The 14,318-nt window shown below is 45.2% G+C and overlaps 2 protein-coding genes across 4 annotated transcripts; both read left to right on the top strand.

Annotated features, from left to right (window-relative positions):
• The first annotated feature begins 1,543 nt into the window (after window positions 1–1,543).
• hdgfl3 (HDGF like 3) lies at window positions 1,544–7,731 on the top strand. Of its 3 annotated transcripts, none has more exons than XM_037453510.2 (6): window positions 1,544–1,943; window positions 2,665–2,741; window positions 2,901–3,039; window positions 3,258–3,425; window positions 5,287–5,421; window positions 5,819–7,731. In XM_037453510.2, the coding sequence occupies exons 1-6, from the start codon at window positions 1,860–1,862 to the stop codon at window positions 5,843–5,845; spliced, it is 630 nt and encodes a 209-aa protein (XP_037309407.1). In that variant the 5' UTR covers window positions 1,544–1,859; the 3' UTR covers window positions 5,846–7,731. The 3 variants fall into 3 exon arrangements, with proteins under 3 accessions (XP_037309407.1, XP_037309417.1, XP_037309426.1); XM_037453520.2 differs by having other exon boundaries at window positions 1,546–1,943; window positions 3,258–3,407; window positions 5,284–5,421; XM_037453529.2 differs by having other exon boundaries at window positions 1,551–1,943; window positions 3,258–3,407.
• A 616-nt stretch (window positions 7,732–8,347) lies between these two features.
• On the top strand, window positions 8,348–14,309 carry rbb4l (retinoblastoma binding protein 4, like). Its single transcript, XM_037484130.2, has 12 exons — window positions 8,348–8,537; window positions 9,132–9,276; window positions 9,505–9,650; window positions 10,555–10,731; window positions 10,813–10,928; window positions 11,379–11,539; window positions 11,635–11,761; window positions 11,842–11,919; window positions 12,597–12,673; window positions 13,213–13,270; window positions 13,400–13,510; window positions 13,620–14,309. The coding sequence occupies exons 1-12, from the start codon at window positions 8,522–8,524 to the stop codon at window positions 13,689–13,691; spliced, it is 1,284 nt and encodes a 427-aa protein (XP_037340027.1). The 5' UTR covers window positions 8,348–8,521; the 3' UTR covers window positions 13,692–14,309.
• Window positions 14,310–14,318: the final 9 nt, after the last annotated feature.

The following is a 14,318-nucleotide window of genomic DNA, read 5'->3' on the forward strand; positions in this document are numbered from 1 at the left end:
ATAGTCATAGTGAGCACTGAGTTCCCTCCATGGGGCGTGTGCTTTTAAAAGATGTGTTTGTGGGGTGAGGGGGTGGCAAGATGTCTATCAGATATATGCAGAAAGCTCTGAAAGATAGAAGTTGGGAATGGGGGAGAAAACACCTCTGTAGATAGAAATAATATCACTAGGTAGAACGTTGATTCTTAATGAGCAGAATATTATGATAGTTAAACCCTGTAAGTCGCTGAAAGTATGCAACCTAATCACAAGCATTTCATTTTTATTTGTTATTAATTATGTTTCCTGTTGCAATTCCCGGAGCTCTTTCTCCAGAGATCATCGGGGGAACAACTCCAGCCGAGTTACTGCCATCTTATTACTGGACATTCTAGTCAAAGGTGTGTCCTCCTCTCATCTTTCTCTCCAACGTGCGCTCACTGAGCAACAAACTGGAATCTTTAATCATTAACTGTAAACCCTTGACCCCCCCCGTGAGTTTGCTTCATGAATTTCTTCATCAGATTGGATGCAGGTGAGGTGAATGAGTAATCAGAAACCCCCAGCCTGAGGGTCACAAGGTGAAGGTCACGGCCCAAAGTGCTCTGGGCTGATGCTGGACGAATGACTTTGGGGGGGGGGCAATGAATGTAACATTGGCCCGTAGCTCTCCCAGTCAACCAGGAACTGACAGCCACGACCCAACCAACAGCCGTTTGACTGGACCCGGGGGGGTTGGAGGTGGAGAACCAGTGGGCTGGTCCTTGCTGGCTTCACCTTGGAAACCTGGAATGTCGGATGTATCTTCATGGTACTTGGGAGCCTCAACCGGACTGCAGCAGGGTTAATCATTTAGGAGATCGGGAAGGGACCAACGAACCTGGACGCCTGCTTCCGAGGCTCCATATGGATGGGGGGGGGGGGGGGGTCCTTAGTGGTCAGCGAGACCTTGTGTCCCACACGACAATGAGAGGGCAACTTTTCCCTTCAGATCTGGAAAAAGACGAATAAACCCTGTTCTACTTTAAGTGTACTTACGGTGTACTGTGCTGCCAAACTGAAACCTTCAATTCCTTTCTCTTGAGTGAATATCAATTACAAGACTTGATTTGTGGCTTGGTCATTAGTCCCATCAGTTTTAAGGGTGGTGCCCCATTATTTATTTTGTGAATTATCTTAATGATTATTAATAATTCTATTGATGTCAATGATTTAATTTCACATCTTTTTAATCCATAAACAGCAACTTCCAGAGATATCAGCATCAGCTATGGTGGAGCCACTAAACTACGGCATAGCGCGCGTGCACGCGGTCAATGAAACAAGCGTTACTTTTTATCACGTTTTTAACACGCGGTGCATCACTTTGTTGGTAACTTTTTTTGCAACGTTCACCATCTGTAATACACTCACATGTGGGTGATGATGTTGCCTTTTTGGCAAAGGCGAGTGGAGACACGTGTGTATCTTTTCATTTTCGGAATTAAAAAAAAGCACGTCGCGCACAGCCTTTTAAAGCGCACGCGAGTGACATAAATATGAAATTCACGTTTGTCACCGTTGCTTTTATTTCGTTGACCGGAAATGTGTGTCTTCCTTTTTGTGCAGACGTTGCGCTCCTCACAGGTACCTTACTCCAACTTAGGCCATTCCCGGTTACGCTTTACACCTCCGTTCGGTCGTAAGAGGAAAGCCCCGCTCGCGGGTTTTTTTTTTTCTCCCATTCGTTCTTAATTATTTAATTCCGTGTAAACTGCAGTGGTGATTTAAAACCCCCCCACTGATGGTCGATAATTCAGCCCCGCGTCGAGGGCCCCGGTGAAGAAACCGCACAGCATCACACGTCGGACTGGTTTTTTGTTGGTTCCACCCTCGGCGACATGGCGCGACCACGGCCGCGGGAGTACAAGGCAGGAGACCTGGTCTTCGCTAAGATGAAGGGATACCCGCACTGGCCGGCGAGGGTGAGTGGAGGACGCGGCCGGGCTGGGAGCGGAGGGAGGCGGGGTTGATTTACACCACACCGCCGGTGCTGGGAGAGGGGATGCTGCGGGGCGGACTCCTCCGCTTCGTTCCCTCGTTCTGTTATGAATAAACACAAATAGAATAAGAATCGGCCATCTTTTTTTTTCCATTTCAAAATAAAAAAATAAAAAAAACGTATGTTCAATGAGCCGCTGCACGCTCTCGATCCGTTTCCCGCGCCTCGCACACCTCGTTTGAGTTAAAGTGCAATCCCCCCCCCCCCCCCCCCACGCCCCCGTTAATAGTTTCCACTCATTAGTTACAACATGCGTGGTTTGGTTCCAACGTTATTAAATATATTATATTTATATGATAAATAAGCCCGTGGCACCACCGTGGTCAACGCGACCGTGGAGACGGCCGTCCCATCTGATGCCAACGACCCGCCGGTTGGATGGCGCACGTGGGGTCACCGTGGTGCTAGTACACGGCCAGGCTCCATTTTTAACCTCTCGGAACAAATTACTCTTGGTACCAGTGACTAATTCTAGGAGCTTGTATTGCAAATGTGATCGGGACAGAAGCCCACGGTGATACATTTGTGGTTTATGTCATTTCAGGGTCCCATGATGGACTTTAACATGCAGGACTGGACGCCTCTGAAATCTATAAATCTATAAATGATGTAACAGTTACAGCGTTTTCCTCCCTGTCTTTCAGATTGATGAGCTTCCAGAAGGAGCTGTCAAACCGCCCGCCAACAAGTACCCCATCTTCTTCTTTGGGACCCATGAGACGTAGGCACCATATTGATTTTGACAAGGCTGCCACATGAAGTTTATTTAGCAAAAGTCAACTTTTATGTGCAGTAATGCTAAGTGTAACCTGTGGAACCCTGTGCTTTTTCTAGACTAGTCGTTGAAATATTAATAGCTGTCTCTTCACCACTTGTTTAGTGCGTTTCTGGGCCCGAAGGATCTTCTGCCTTACAAGGAGTACAAAGACAAATTTGGCAAGTCTAACAAGCGGAAAGGCTTCAACGAGGGCCTGTGGGAGATCGAGAACAACCCCGGCGTCAAGTTCACAGGCTACCAGGTCAGACGGTGGTCTCTAGTGTCTGTGGCCTGAGAGAGAAGACAGTGGGAGGGAAACACAAAGGGGGGGGGGGGGGGGGTTAGAAGCCCGACAGGGTTGATCTCCGACAAAGCCACATTGTTTTGCCCATTGACAGCAGAGACTTGCAGACTCACCATCTTCTATGTGATCCAGCCCAACTAACAAAAACCGCCCGCGGGCCTCTTTCGCACACACAGGCCATCCAGCAGCAGAGTTCGTCGGAAACGGAGGAGGGGGGGAACGCCGCCGACGGCAGCAGCGAGGGCGAGGAGGGGGACTCTGTCGAGGACGAAGACGACCAGGGGAAGCTGAAGGGTGACAAGCGGAAAAAGACAGCCACCTCCAAGGTAGCTCACCTCAGCCAGGTATCATCAGACCAGGAGCAGCCGCAGGTCACCCGCTCTGTGGCATTTGCGGCAGCTTGACCGGTGGTGGACTGGTAGCTCACTGCATTATTACATTTTTGAATGTAGCTTTTAATCTGGCCTTTAATCTATGTATAAACCCAATATTTCCTTTATTTGCTAATTGGGGGCGATTGTCTATGATTACATTAGTGAACAAAGTGAACCAGAGTTTATGGTCTCAGTTTCAAGTTTTCAATAAAGCATGCTGTTCATTTTGAAAATCCCCATAGTGTGAAATAGACCATAAAGCAGCGCATGCTTTAGGGCGGGCCTTACTGTGATTGGCAGGGTCTCTAGCAGAGACGTGTACGTCGTCTCTACGGATTTCCTTCGCAGTCCAGATGTTGTCGGCCCTTGGCCGTAAGACATGGGCGTAAGACACGAACAAACAGGTTGATGCTGGCTCGGCCATCTCCAGAGGTCTCACTGCTCCTCGAAACAAACGCCCCTGAGGACAAACGGGTTCATGCCTGTTGGATCATATACCCGCCATCAGCTACACACACACACACACACACACACGGTGTAGTTCATTTTGAAAGCAAATGTGGTTTACAATCACATCTCCAGCAAACAGATTATTTTCTGTTTAACAAATGTTGGTCTTTTCGAGGGGTTTGTTGGCAGTAAGGAAAGTATCTCCTCCAACATTTATCTGGTGCATATTGTATCGGGACACTAAGCTGCTCCTGGACACAGAACTGAAACTAAAACTCAAAAGCCTTCCAGTTTGTTTCTTCAAAATCGAACTGCACAGCTGATTCCTTTAGCTGATTTTCTTTATGATGAACACGACCCCAGCTTCACTGTGTGCCATTTCTCCACATTGCATACGTTTTGCACTATTTTGTCTGAGGACATTTGTTCTCATTGTGTTCATTACGCTGTTATCTTTATTTTGAAAAGAAAATGGAGAAATAGGAAAGCTTCAAGTTTGAAGGGAGTGTTGTGGAGCACTCCCACTGTGTGATACAGTATTACTGTATTAGCACAGAGGCCACTGCTGCTGTAAATGGAAGCAGGTTGATAAAGTCACGTGCATCCTGCCCCTCACTTAGCAACCGCTGTTGCCTAGCAACAGGCCTCTATTACGCACGGCACATGTGGTGCATCCAAAGGAATTTTGGCACTCTTCTGGAGCGGTTTGCCGTGTCTGTCACATCATTGAAACACTGCGCGTGTGTGTGTGTGTGTGTGTGTTTGTGTGTGTGTGTGTGTGTAGTTGTGTGGCTCCACAAAGGAACTGGAATCTGGATCTGGATGAGAAAAGATGACATGTGATCGTTGTCCAATAGGGTAGCGAGAGGGATGGAACGATCATTTGGTTGTTTGCAAACCTAAAATGTACATTAACAAATGGTGAAATGACTACATTGAGCTTTAAAGCGTCACTGGCTATGGAGCATGAGCCGACAGCAGGCTGGTGGGCAGCAGCAGCAGCGTTGGGTATATAGATATATAGATGGATAGATGAATAGACGCATGGATGATAGCCAGCTGGGTGGATGGATATATAGATAGTGCGTCTATGGGTTGATGGGTGGATAATATGTAGGTAGGTGGATGGATTTATTGGTAGATTGATGCTCATCTTCCAGAGTTGCTGGGTACAGATTTCTTGAGAACCTCCCACACAAACAAGCTGTGCCCACAGTGTATAGTGGGTCTCCTCTCAATACACCACGCAGGGATGGGGTCTGTTCCCTCCTCTGATTAAACTAACACTTACAAAGCATGATGCGCAGCTGCTTTTTTTATTCAATTCTTTTGAATGAAAATTCAGACCCACACGTCCCGATCTGTGTGTCCATTTAAGCAGAAATCCTCCAAGCTGTCGAGGATCTCATCCGTAGAGGACGACCTGGAGAAGGATGGGAAAGATGACGACCAGAAGAGCGTCTCCGAGGGAGGAGACCCCAAAAACGACATCATCCCAAATGCCACTGAGAGTAAGGTGGGATTAAGGAACGCCCCCACGATGAGCACTCTGATCATTCATTCATCACAATTCACAAATTGTGAGGGGCTTTCTTATTTTCTTTGACCCGAATGTATTCCCCTTTCCCCCAATTAAAGGACTCATATCCCAGGGATTTGAAAAAGATAAAAGAGGAAATAATATTCACTGCATGATGATTTTTCTTGCTTCCAGTTCAAGGCTTTTTATTCTTTTATTGGGTTTTTCAACTTTACAGCTTGTGTGTCAACTGCAGGTGTGTCTCTTCACCCTAAACTGCATGTTACGTCCGACTATATCACTGCAAAGGGCGATAAAATCTATTGAATTCATAATCAAACTTTTTTAAGCGATACTTACAGTACCCGTGTCTCTGTATTAATTCGTCCCCCAGAACCAGCTGCTCATCGAGGAACATTGAGAGAAGAAAGCATGACATCATTCCACGTAGCTGTGATGCCGGGAAAATGCATCAACAACACAGTTTCCCATGAGCACCACCCGCCGGCCGCCATTGTCACCTCTACTTCTCCGTCAGCCCACGTTGATGGCGGCACCGCGGTGGTCACCGCGTGGACGGCGGGGCGTAAGCGCTGACACGCGACGCCAGGGGTCGTGTCAGAAATTTCGTCATCATGAACACTTCCAAACAGACAGGTTAAGATTTGTGTTTTCTCTTTCAACCACTGACATTGGATGCTTGTAGGTTTGTATCGTGAGGAATAGGATATTTAAAGGGGCATTAAGTACTTGACTGGACTCCCTTTGTCCTTTTTAAGAACTGCAAGAGTAGACCTTAATTTGTGCACCGGTTTCTGATCATCAGGGACAACTTAATTACACTCCTGTCATGTATTCTTTGCCAAGTCACAATGCATATTATCACAACGCGACGATAATTTTAATGGTTAGATGGCCAACACAACTTCTTCAGGTTTAACACATTTGACAGCATGACCATCTGAGTTTATAGGCTTTAAAAATTCTCCAAAATACACAAAGGTGCAGACTTCACAGCCCCGTCAAAGTCCTTTATGGCAGATTACTTACTGCCTCTTTAATAGGTGTTTAAAAGTTATATTTGTTGAGAAGATCAACTGTAGTTTGGAAATGAAGTCAAAATAGAAATACAGTATGAGTGCATCTGTGTGTGTGTGGCCTAAGTGTCACACCTTACATGTCACCCTTAGGCCAGATGAAACGGTGTGCACGAGTGGCCTGTGTTCTACTTCATAATCATACATAGTGTGGTGTAGATATCCATCAATCTGTGTTAATACCGGCCTTTGCATACCTGTATATCTGTATTGCATCACTCACCGGCATCTGTAACTGTGTACAAATGCATTTGATAAGAGCTCCATTAATGTGTGTGTATATTTACATACACCTACTCTCCTGCCATCTATAATATATGTTGGGTATTGCATTGTATCGATCAGTAGCTGTAGCTTGAAATTAACTTTTTTACGAGGGTTAATTAAGGGGCGGACTTACGAAATATTAAGTCATTTTCAAGCGTTATCCATCATCATATATGTTACTCTTTTATGTAACCAAAAAAAAGACAATGTGTATGAAGTGTTGTGCACAACTGGGTTACACATTGTAACTCTAATATGAACTATTACAGTATATTTTACTCTTGTCATTGAATATAGGACCAGTATTCTACTTGGACTGCTCTAGGTCTCATCTTTTTATGGAAAAGTGATACATGTGTGTATGTGTGAAATAGATCACTGTATATTTCAAAGCTTTTTTTTATAGTGGCATGCTCTACTGTTGTACTCCAGGTTACTCTTAGATAAAAAGTGTCCATTGGTTCGTAGCTTAAAGTCAGATATTTGTTGGTGTGCGACATGTGGTGGTGGGGGAGATACACCTTACACTTTTTCTGTTTCTGTTGCCATGTCTGCATGTCTGAAACTTGACAGTAAACTGAACCATCTAAGGAAACACACAGTCACATACAGTGTGACGATGCATTTTAAATGCTCAAACGGTTGATAATTTACTTACAATTAAAGATAACACCAGGCAACACTGTCTTTTAACTCTGTGCCAGTTGTTTTTACTTTACTTCCACTATTGTTGTCATGAAATATATAGAGCCTTTTGTTATCATACATGCCTTGTTTATGTGAAATCATGCTTTCAAAAGAAATCCATTTATTAATATCCTACATATCTTTATTATGCTCGTATTTGGAACATGTTGCATTTTCACGGTTTGTAATTTACTGTAAACTGTTTTTTGCTGTTTATGAAAGATACTTTTACAAAATAAACTCATTGGAATGCAGAGTGGGGCTTCAATACTTATTACATATCGCGAAAACTAAATTGAGTGAAAAATGTAATACGCAGCTTCCAGCTAACATTAGCATGCTAGCTAAGGGCTTTCTGCATATTTCTCTGCACTGCCAAATAACTTCTCAAAACATAACAATAGCGTCAACATTTTTTAACAAACATTCCCACAGAGGATTACATTTTTCGTGCTCATTAAATATAATATTGCATCTAGATGTTATTCCATTATGATCCAACCATAGAACGTTTCTCTGTGCAAGGGCTCCTTTTAATTTGCACATTTGCTTTATAGCCCATACGTTTCTATGGATTTGAAGTTTTATGTGCATAAAAAAATATTTTTGGTGTGGCAGCAAAACGTAAACATGTTTTATTGACTAAAGACAATATGTCTAAGGATGAGGAAGGAAAGTCAACGGGCCTATTCTTCACTAGGTCGTTGTTATTAACAGTTATGAACTGCCATTTGCTCGTCGTGATCACACAGAAACACATTGTTCAGCGTTACAAGTGGAGGGATCCCAGAACATCACATCTGCGCAGTCACTTCTCCCAATGCGCACCTGCGCGGGCCGTGCGCAATATTGTCTCTCTTTAGTATGCATGGACTGACGCATGCGCAATACGTGTTGAGCAATTCGGCGCTGAAAAGGAAGGAGCCTACTTTTGTAGCGATACAACCGGAGCCGCGCCAGCGAGGGGATCCGCGGTATTCATTAAAAACGGCGTGTAACGAGTGACTCTGCTTTTGAGCATCGCGACTAAGCGCAGAGATTGGACCATGGCTGACAAAGAGGGTATGTTTATCACATTTACACGTAGTATAACGTGGTGGCCCTCGTGTGCGGCTTTGTGTGCGCGCCACGACCGTTTAACTCTTAAGACGGGTGCTAGCTTGACGTGCTAACTAGTAGCGCCTATGGGAGTCCTGTGCGAGGTGTTGTTGCTTTTAGCCAGTCTGCGTTCTGTTCTCGCTTGTATTTTGTTTTTAAGCACACCATGTCAAACCTCTCATATTTAAATGCAGTCGTTATTTACATTCAGTGCAACACAACACATGTAAACAGCAAAGTTAACATTAATTTAACGTGTTAGGACGCTGTCAAAGATAAAAACACGCCGAAACGTTAATGGAGGCTAGCGAGCATTCTAGCATATGTGGTTTATAACACACAATGCACTGCCAGCTATACGTGTAAAGAGTTTAGTATGACATCTTGCATCCCTAATAGCTGCAGCAGGACCAGTCTAGTTATGCTTGACATGTAACTGTAACTTTGTGTCCCTTTCATCAACTCTCCCATAGTCGATCCCACCTTGTCTGCGGAGGGAAATGACACAAGCTGCTGCTTGCTCACATGTAACTCATCCCATGCTGTTTTTGTTTTAAGTGTACGATGATGCGGTGGAAGAAAGGGTCATCAATGAGGAGTACAAGATCTGGAAGAAAAACACACCGTTCCTGTACGATCTGGTGATGACTCATGCGCTGGAGTGGCCTAGCCTTACGGTCCAGTGGCTTCCAGATGTCAACAGGTATTTTCCATGCTATCCATCTCGGTGCTATAGTGTGGTGCTGTTTGTTATCTTCCGGAGGTGGACCACTATCCTCTGCCTGCACGACTATACAGTCACCCAGCCTTTGGTGGGTCTCTTATTTGCTGGAAATTTTTCAATGGGACGTCTGTATCCGGACCGCGGTTCGCCAGTTAGTGACCTGTGGTGTAGATTAAAATCCTGTCCATTTTGTGTGGACCTCTGCAGGCCGGAGGGGAAGGACTATGCCGTTCACAGGCTGGTTTTGGGGACCCATACATCAGATGAGCAGAACCACCTTGTGATCGCCAGCGTCCAAGTACCAAACGATGACGCCCAGTTCGATGCCTCGCACTACGACAGCGAGAAAGGAGGTAAATAAACCAGGATTCTACAGTAGAATATTTCTTACACTACTGCAAACTGTAGTTATATTTTAAGTGTTTTCTTACTCTGACAGTCAAGGGAGTAGGTGTATGTTTGCCGTACATAGAAGTTAACACTAATATTTCTATTATTAATTGAACAGTCATTGGGTCTCACTGACCCGTATATGTATTTGCACCCCTGTCAGAATCGTCGTTTTATATGTTGAGAAAATTGATTAAAGAGTCGAGACCTGAATCCTGTGCTATTCCATCTAGATGCTGAAACAGTTTTATTGTGTCTTCCAGCAGGTATGTTGTCCAGCTGTGTGTTGAAGGTTGACTGCTCCTTTGGTGTGTTGCCACAGGTAGTATTGCTGTGTTAAAGTGGCCACAGAAAAATCTGTTTGAGAAACAGTCCAAGTATGAATCTCACCACACTCGAAACCAGGCACAGTAAGGGTTGGTATGCTCTTAAATTGTGCTTCTTTACAGCTCAGTGTTTCCCGTGCCACTGTGTTAGAGGTACAATCAGACAACGGAAACAATCGGACAACCAATATACACTTTTAGATGAACAAGTTTATTTTTCGAACGCACTAACACAGTGAAATTAATTACATTTAACCATTGTCTCTATAAACAATGATTAAATGATGATTTAGTATAGAACCAAACGCTCTGATCGAGCTGTGCTTTAGTAAACCTGGAACTTTTCCTTGCCAGAATAGAGACGCAAAAGGCAGACGGAAAGAAACCAGCATTTAAAATCAGGTTTACGTCAAGACAAGACTTTATATTATCGGGACATAAACAGTCATTTCTCATTTCTCAGCCACAAATGTTCTGCTTTCCTGGTAAAAAGGACTAAAGGTTCCACCTGCAGTTGTAAAGTGTCCATCTCTTCTTCTCTCAGAGTTTGGTGGATTTGGTTCCGTCAGTGGGAAAATTGAGATCGAGATCAAGATCAATCACGAGGGAGAGGTCAACCGAGCTCGGTACATGCCACAGAACCACTGCATCATCGCCACCAAGACACCCACCTCTGACGTGCTGGTCTTCGACTACACCAAGCACCCTTCAAAGCCAGGTTCGATCACTACGTGCGTCTGACTGCACACCGCTGGAGTCGCCCGTCATGAAGCGTGAACGCAGTGTGGATGTGTTTCAGACCCCAGTGGGGAGTGTAGTCCTGACTTACGACTGAAAGGCCACCAGAAAGAAGGCTACGGCCTCTCCTGGAATCCCAACCTCAGCGGCAACCTCCTCAGCGCCTCCGACGACCACGTAAGTGCCGGCAAGTAAAGGCCAGCGTGTGCCAGAGGGAAAAGTACAGTGTCTTTACATGGCTGCAGTCAGAACATTAAAGCTTGAAGCCATTGAATTTGCTCTTTACGCCAGTTACAAATCTGTCTGTGTGGACACAACGCAACACTATACATGTCTTTGTGTTTCTCTCTCTATGCCGTATTTGTTATAAGTTGATATGGTTTTACCTGAAGTTGTGCCTCCCAGTTAGGGACACACTGCACCAGTGGATGTAGTCAACACAACCTCTTTAGATGGTGCAATTATAGCCAAAGACTTGGAGGACATATGCAATATGCTTATTCCAAAGCTGTAAGGCTCACAGCTTACTGAAAGTGCATTTCAATGTTTTGCTTGTATTTGTTCATATAACGTCCATGCATTCAAACAAAATAAGTACTGTAATAAAGTTCTTTTATTTCTCCTCAGACCATCTGTCTGTGGGACATCGGGGCCGGCCCAAAGGAGGGGAAGATTGTGGATGCCAAGACCATCTTCACCGGCCACACGGCGGTGGTGGAAGACGTCTCCTGGCATCTGCTCCATGAATCGCTGTTCGGCTCAGTGGCCGACGACCAGAAACTGATGATGTGAGGGGCCAACAGGGAGCGAGTGATTCCTTTTCAGTTCCAAACAAAGGAAACGCTGTCCCCACTGTCTCTGACTCTGCTCTGCCCTCCACCAGATGGGACACCCGGTCCAACACCACATCCAAAGCCAGCCACGCAGTGGACGCCCACACCGCAGAGGTCAACTGTCTGAGCTTCAACCCGTACAGCGAGTTCATTCTGGCCACCGGTTCTGCTGATAAGGTAGAGATCAGCAAATGCTCTGTGCACGATGATGGACTCGGGATGACTCTTTACTGCACAGCTTGTTCTGCTTCCTCCAGACTGTCGCACTGTGGGATCTCAGGAACCTCAAACTGAAGCTCCACTCCTTCGAGTCCCACAAGGATGAAATTTTCCAGGTAAGAAAATGCTTCTAAATGTTATTTTTTTGCTTGTCTAAATAAACATGGGAACCCACAATCCCATTAATACATCTAAACATAGTCTCCTAACCCAGTGGTTAGAAAACGTCTTCTGTGGTGCACTGCTTTGATGGTATAGGAACATCGAAGGCCCCTTCTTTGTTTTGAATACAATATTTAAACTATAGAATGTCGTTTTTCTTCCTTTAAATATGTACATATTAACTCACTTTTCCACTTCATTTTATTATGATTATTCTTTGCTGAAATTAATAGTCATTAATTGAAATTAATTTCTGTGCAAACACATTTTCCCACATTTGATATAATTAAATTTTTAATTTCAGTGTCCATATTTAGAGCTTTAAATTGAACCATCAAACACGACAATTTGTAATCCATTTCATAGTGGACCACCAGTGGTATGGTATATAACGTAAATGCAAAGCTCATGTTAATGAGACTTCATCACTTTTAAGAGAAGCAATAAACTAGCAGGCCAAAGTCTATGTATAACAAACGGTATTCATAATATCTTCTGTGCTTCATCTCACAAAGTTATCTGCTAAACTGCAATCTGCAACCACATTCTCATTCAAACACATTACTAACCCTAAGGAGAGGTTATTTGGATGTAACTTGAACGCCACTTAACAACTGTCCCAAAACGGCAGGTCCAATGGTCCCCTCACAACGAGACGATCCTCGCCTCCAGCGGAACCGACCGGCGCCTCAACGTCTGGGATCTCAGGTAGAAGCCGCTCGGCAATATATTGGTCTTTATTATGGCAAGGCTGAGCATAACTTTATTTTGAGATGTATTAGTGTTGTAGTCAAAATAATCTGATATTGCTTGTGTTAAGTTATAAGTTGAATTAATAGTTATTTGTCCATTCAAGAGCAGTGGAAACCACAACTGTTTATTAGTTGATATGGTGAACTTTATGGCATTTTTATTTTAAACAAATCCAGCCATTACAGATCCATATTCACAGCCGTTTAGCCTCTGAGGGAAATGTCTAAATGCTCTTGTGTGATCAGCAGCTAGCCTCTTAGCTCGGCCCATGTGCGTCCCTACTGGGTGATCCGTGGCTCATACGGGTTCAGAGGAAAGCGGCGTTCTCGCATGAAGACTACTCATGAACTTGATAATGACGTGTGGATGAACACCTGATGTAGCTCTCTTACAACAGATCAGCCGCCAACACAACGTGCTGAGTGATGGTGAACACATCTCACGGAGGCCGAGCACCTACGTCATAACGTCCTTTTTGTCTGATCTTTGTCTAGTAAAATCGGGGAGGAGCAGTCGGCAGAAGATGCTGAGGATGGCCCGCCTGAGCTGCTGGTGAGTGAAGTGCTCCAAATCACCATGACAACCCCAGGCCAAGTCAGCGGCCATGGGTCAACATTCTCGCTTGGTTTTAAAATGTCCATCTAATCTGCGCTTTGTTTTATGACTTTCTTTGCCCATCAGTTCATTCACGGCGGCCACACGGCAAAGATCTCCGACTTCTCCTGGAACCCCAACGAGCCCTGGGTCATCTGCTCCGTGTCAGAGGACAACATCATGCAAGTCTGGCAGATGGTGAATACAGCAGCTGACACACACACACACAGAGAGCCTCTCAGTCTCGCCGAGGTAGAAGAGCTCTCTGCTCGGTGCTGCGTGACAACCTTCTGCTGTCCCTCCCCAGGCCGAGAATATCTACAACGACGAGGAGCCAGACAACACCCCCGCATCGGAGCTGGAGGCTCAGGGCTCATAACCCGGCTCTGCATCAACCCCCACCTCTCCACCCCCCGCTCCCCCACCCCTTCCCAGCCCGTTGGTCCCCTCCCTTGCTTAAGAGTGCAAAAAAGTAAAAAAAAAAAAAAAAATCTGCCCTCCACACGGACGAACATTGTTGAAGAGGTGGAGGCCGTGTGGACCCCTCGGAGTCCTTCTTACCCGCCCCCGCGGCCCAGGTACCAACGGCACTTAGAAGTAAGGATGAGAGTTGAAAGGTCGTACCCGCTCAGGTAGGGGTCTCTTGGCGCGGGGTCGGGCCAGATGGCCGTGGACTCGCCATGCCACGCGCATAAAGGGCTCATGGGTGTCATTTTATATTTTGACTTGTAAGTATACGGAAAGCCACGAGCTAGTCGACTCAACCTCCACAAACCCATCGCTAAAGTGCAAACGCCAACCAAGATGGCGGCTGTCCGCCTCCTGATCATAAGGTACTTAAACTCCCCAGTTTCTGGTTGAGGGAAAGGCGTGGGTCTGAATTAGTGCACTTGAGGGGGAAGAAACAAATCCAAACGGGTTCCTCTTTCTGTTACGTAATGTGAAATTGTTTCCTGCACCACAAATTGCAATAAAACTTTTATAACTTTTCAAAGAAGTTTATCAC

The sequence above is a fragment of the Pungitius pungitius genome, chromosome 4, assembly GCF_949316345.1.
Source record: "Pungitius pungitius chromosome 4, fPunPun2.1, whole genome shotgun sequence".
In the NCBI taxonomy this organism is placed as follows: Eukaryota; Metazoa; Chordata; class Actinopteri; order Perciformes; family Gasterosteidae; genus Pungitius; species Pungitius pungitius.

What these genes read in the sequence shown, in the direction of transcription:
- hdgfl3 (XM_037453510.2), top strand. Translation starts at nt 1,860, where the DNA reads ATGGCGCGACCACGGCCGCGGGAGTACAAGGCAGGAGACCTGGTCTTC. An exon ending in TCAAGTTCACAGGCTACCAG is followed by an intron (nt 3,040 to 3,257) that starts GTCAGACGGTGG and finishes TCGCACACACAG; the next exon opens with GCCATCCAGCAGCAGAGTTC. An exon ending in CAAATGCCACTGAGAGTAAG is followed by an intron (nt 5,422 to 5,818) that starts GTGGGATTAAGG and finishes TTCGTCCCCCAG; the next exon opens with AACCAGCTGCTCATCGAGGA.
- rbb4l (XM_037484130.2), top strand. An exon ending in CCACCGGTTCTGCTGATAAG is followed by an intron (nt 11,762 to 11,841) that starts GTAGAGATCAGC and finishes TGCTTCCTCCAG; the next exon opens with ACTGTCGCACTGTGGGATCT. An exon ending in ACAAGGATGAAATTTTCCAG is followed by an intron (nt 11,920 to 12,596) that starts GTAAGAAAATGC and finishes CCAAAACGGCAG; the next exon opens with GTCCAATGGTCCCCTCACAA.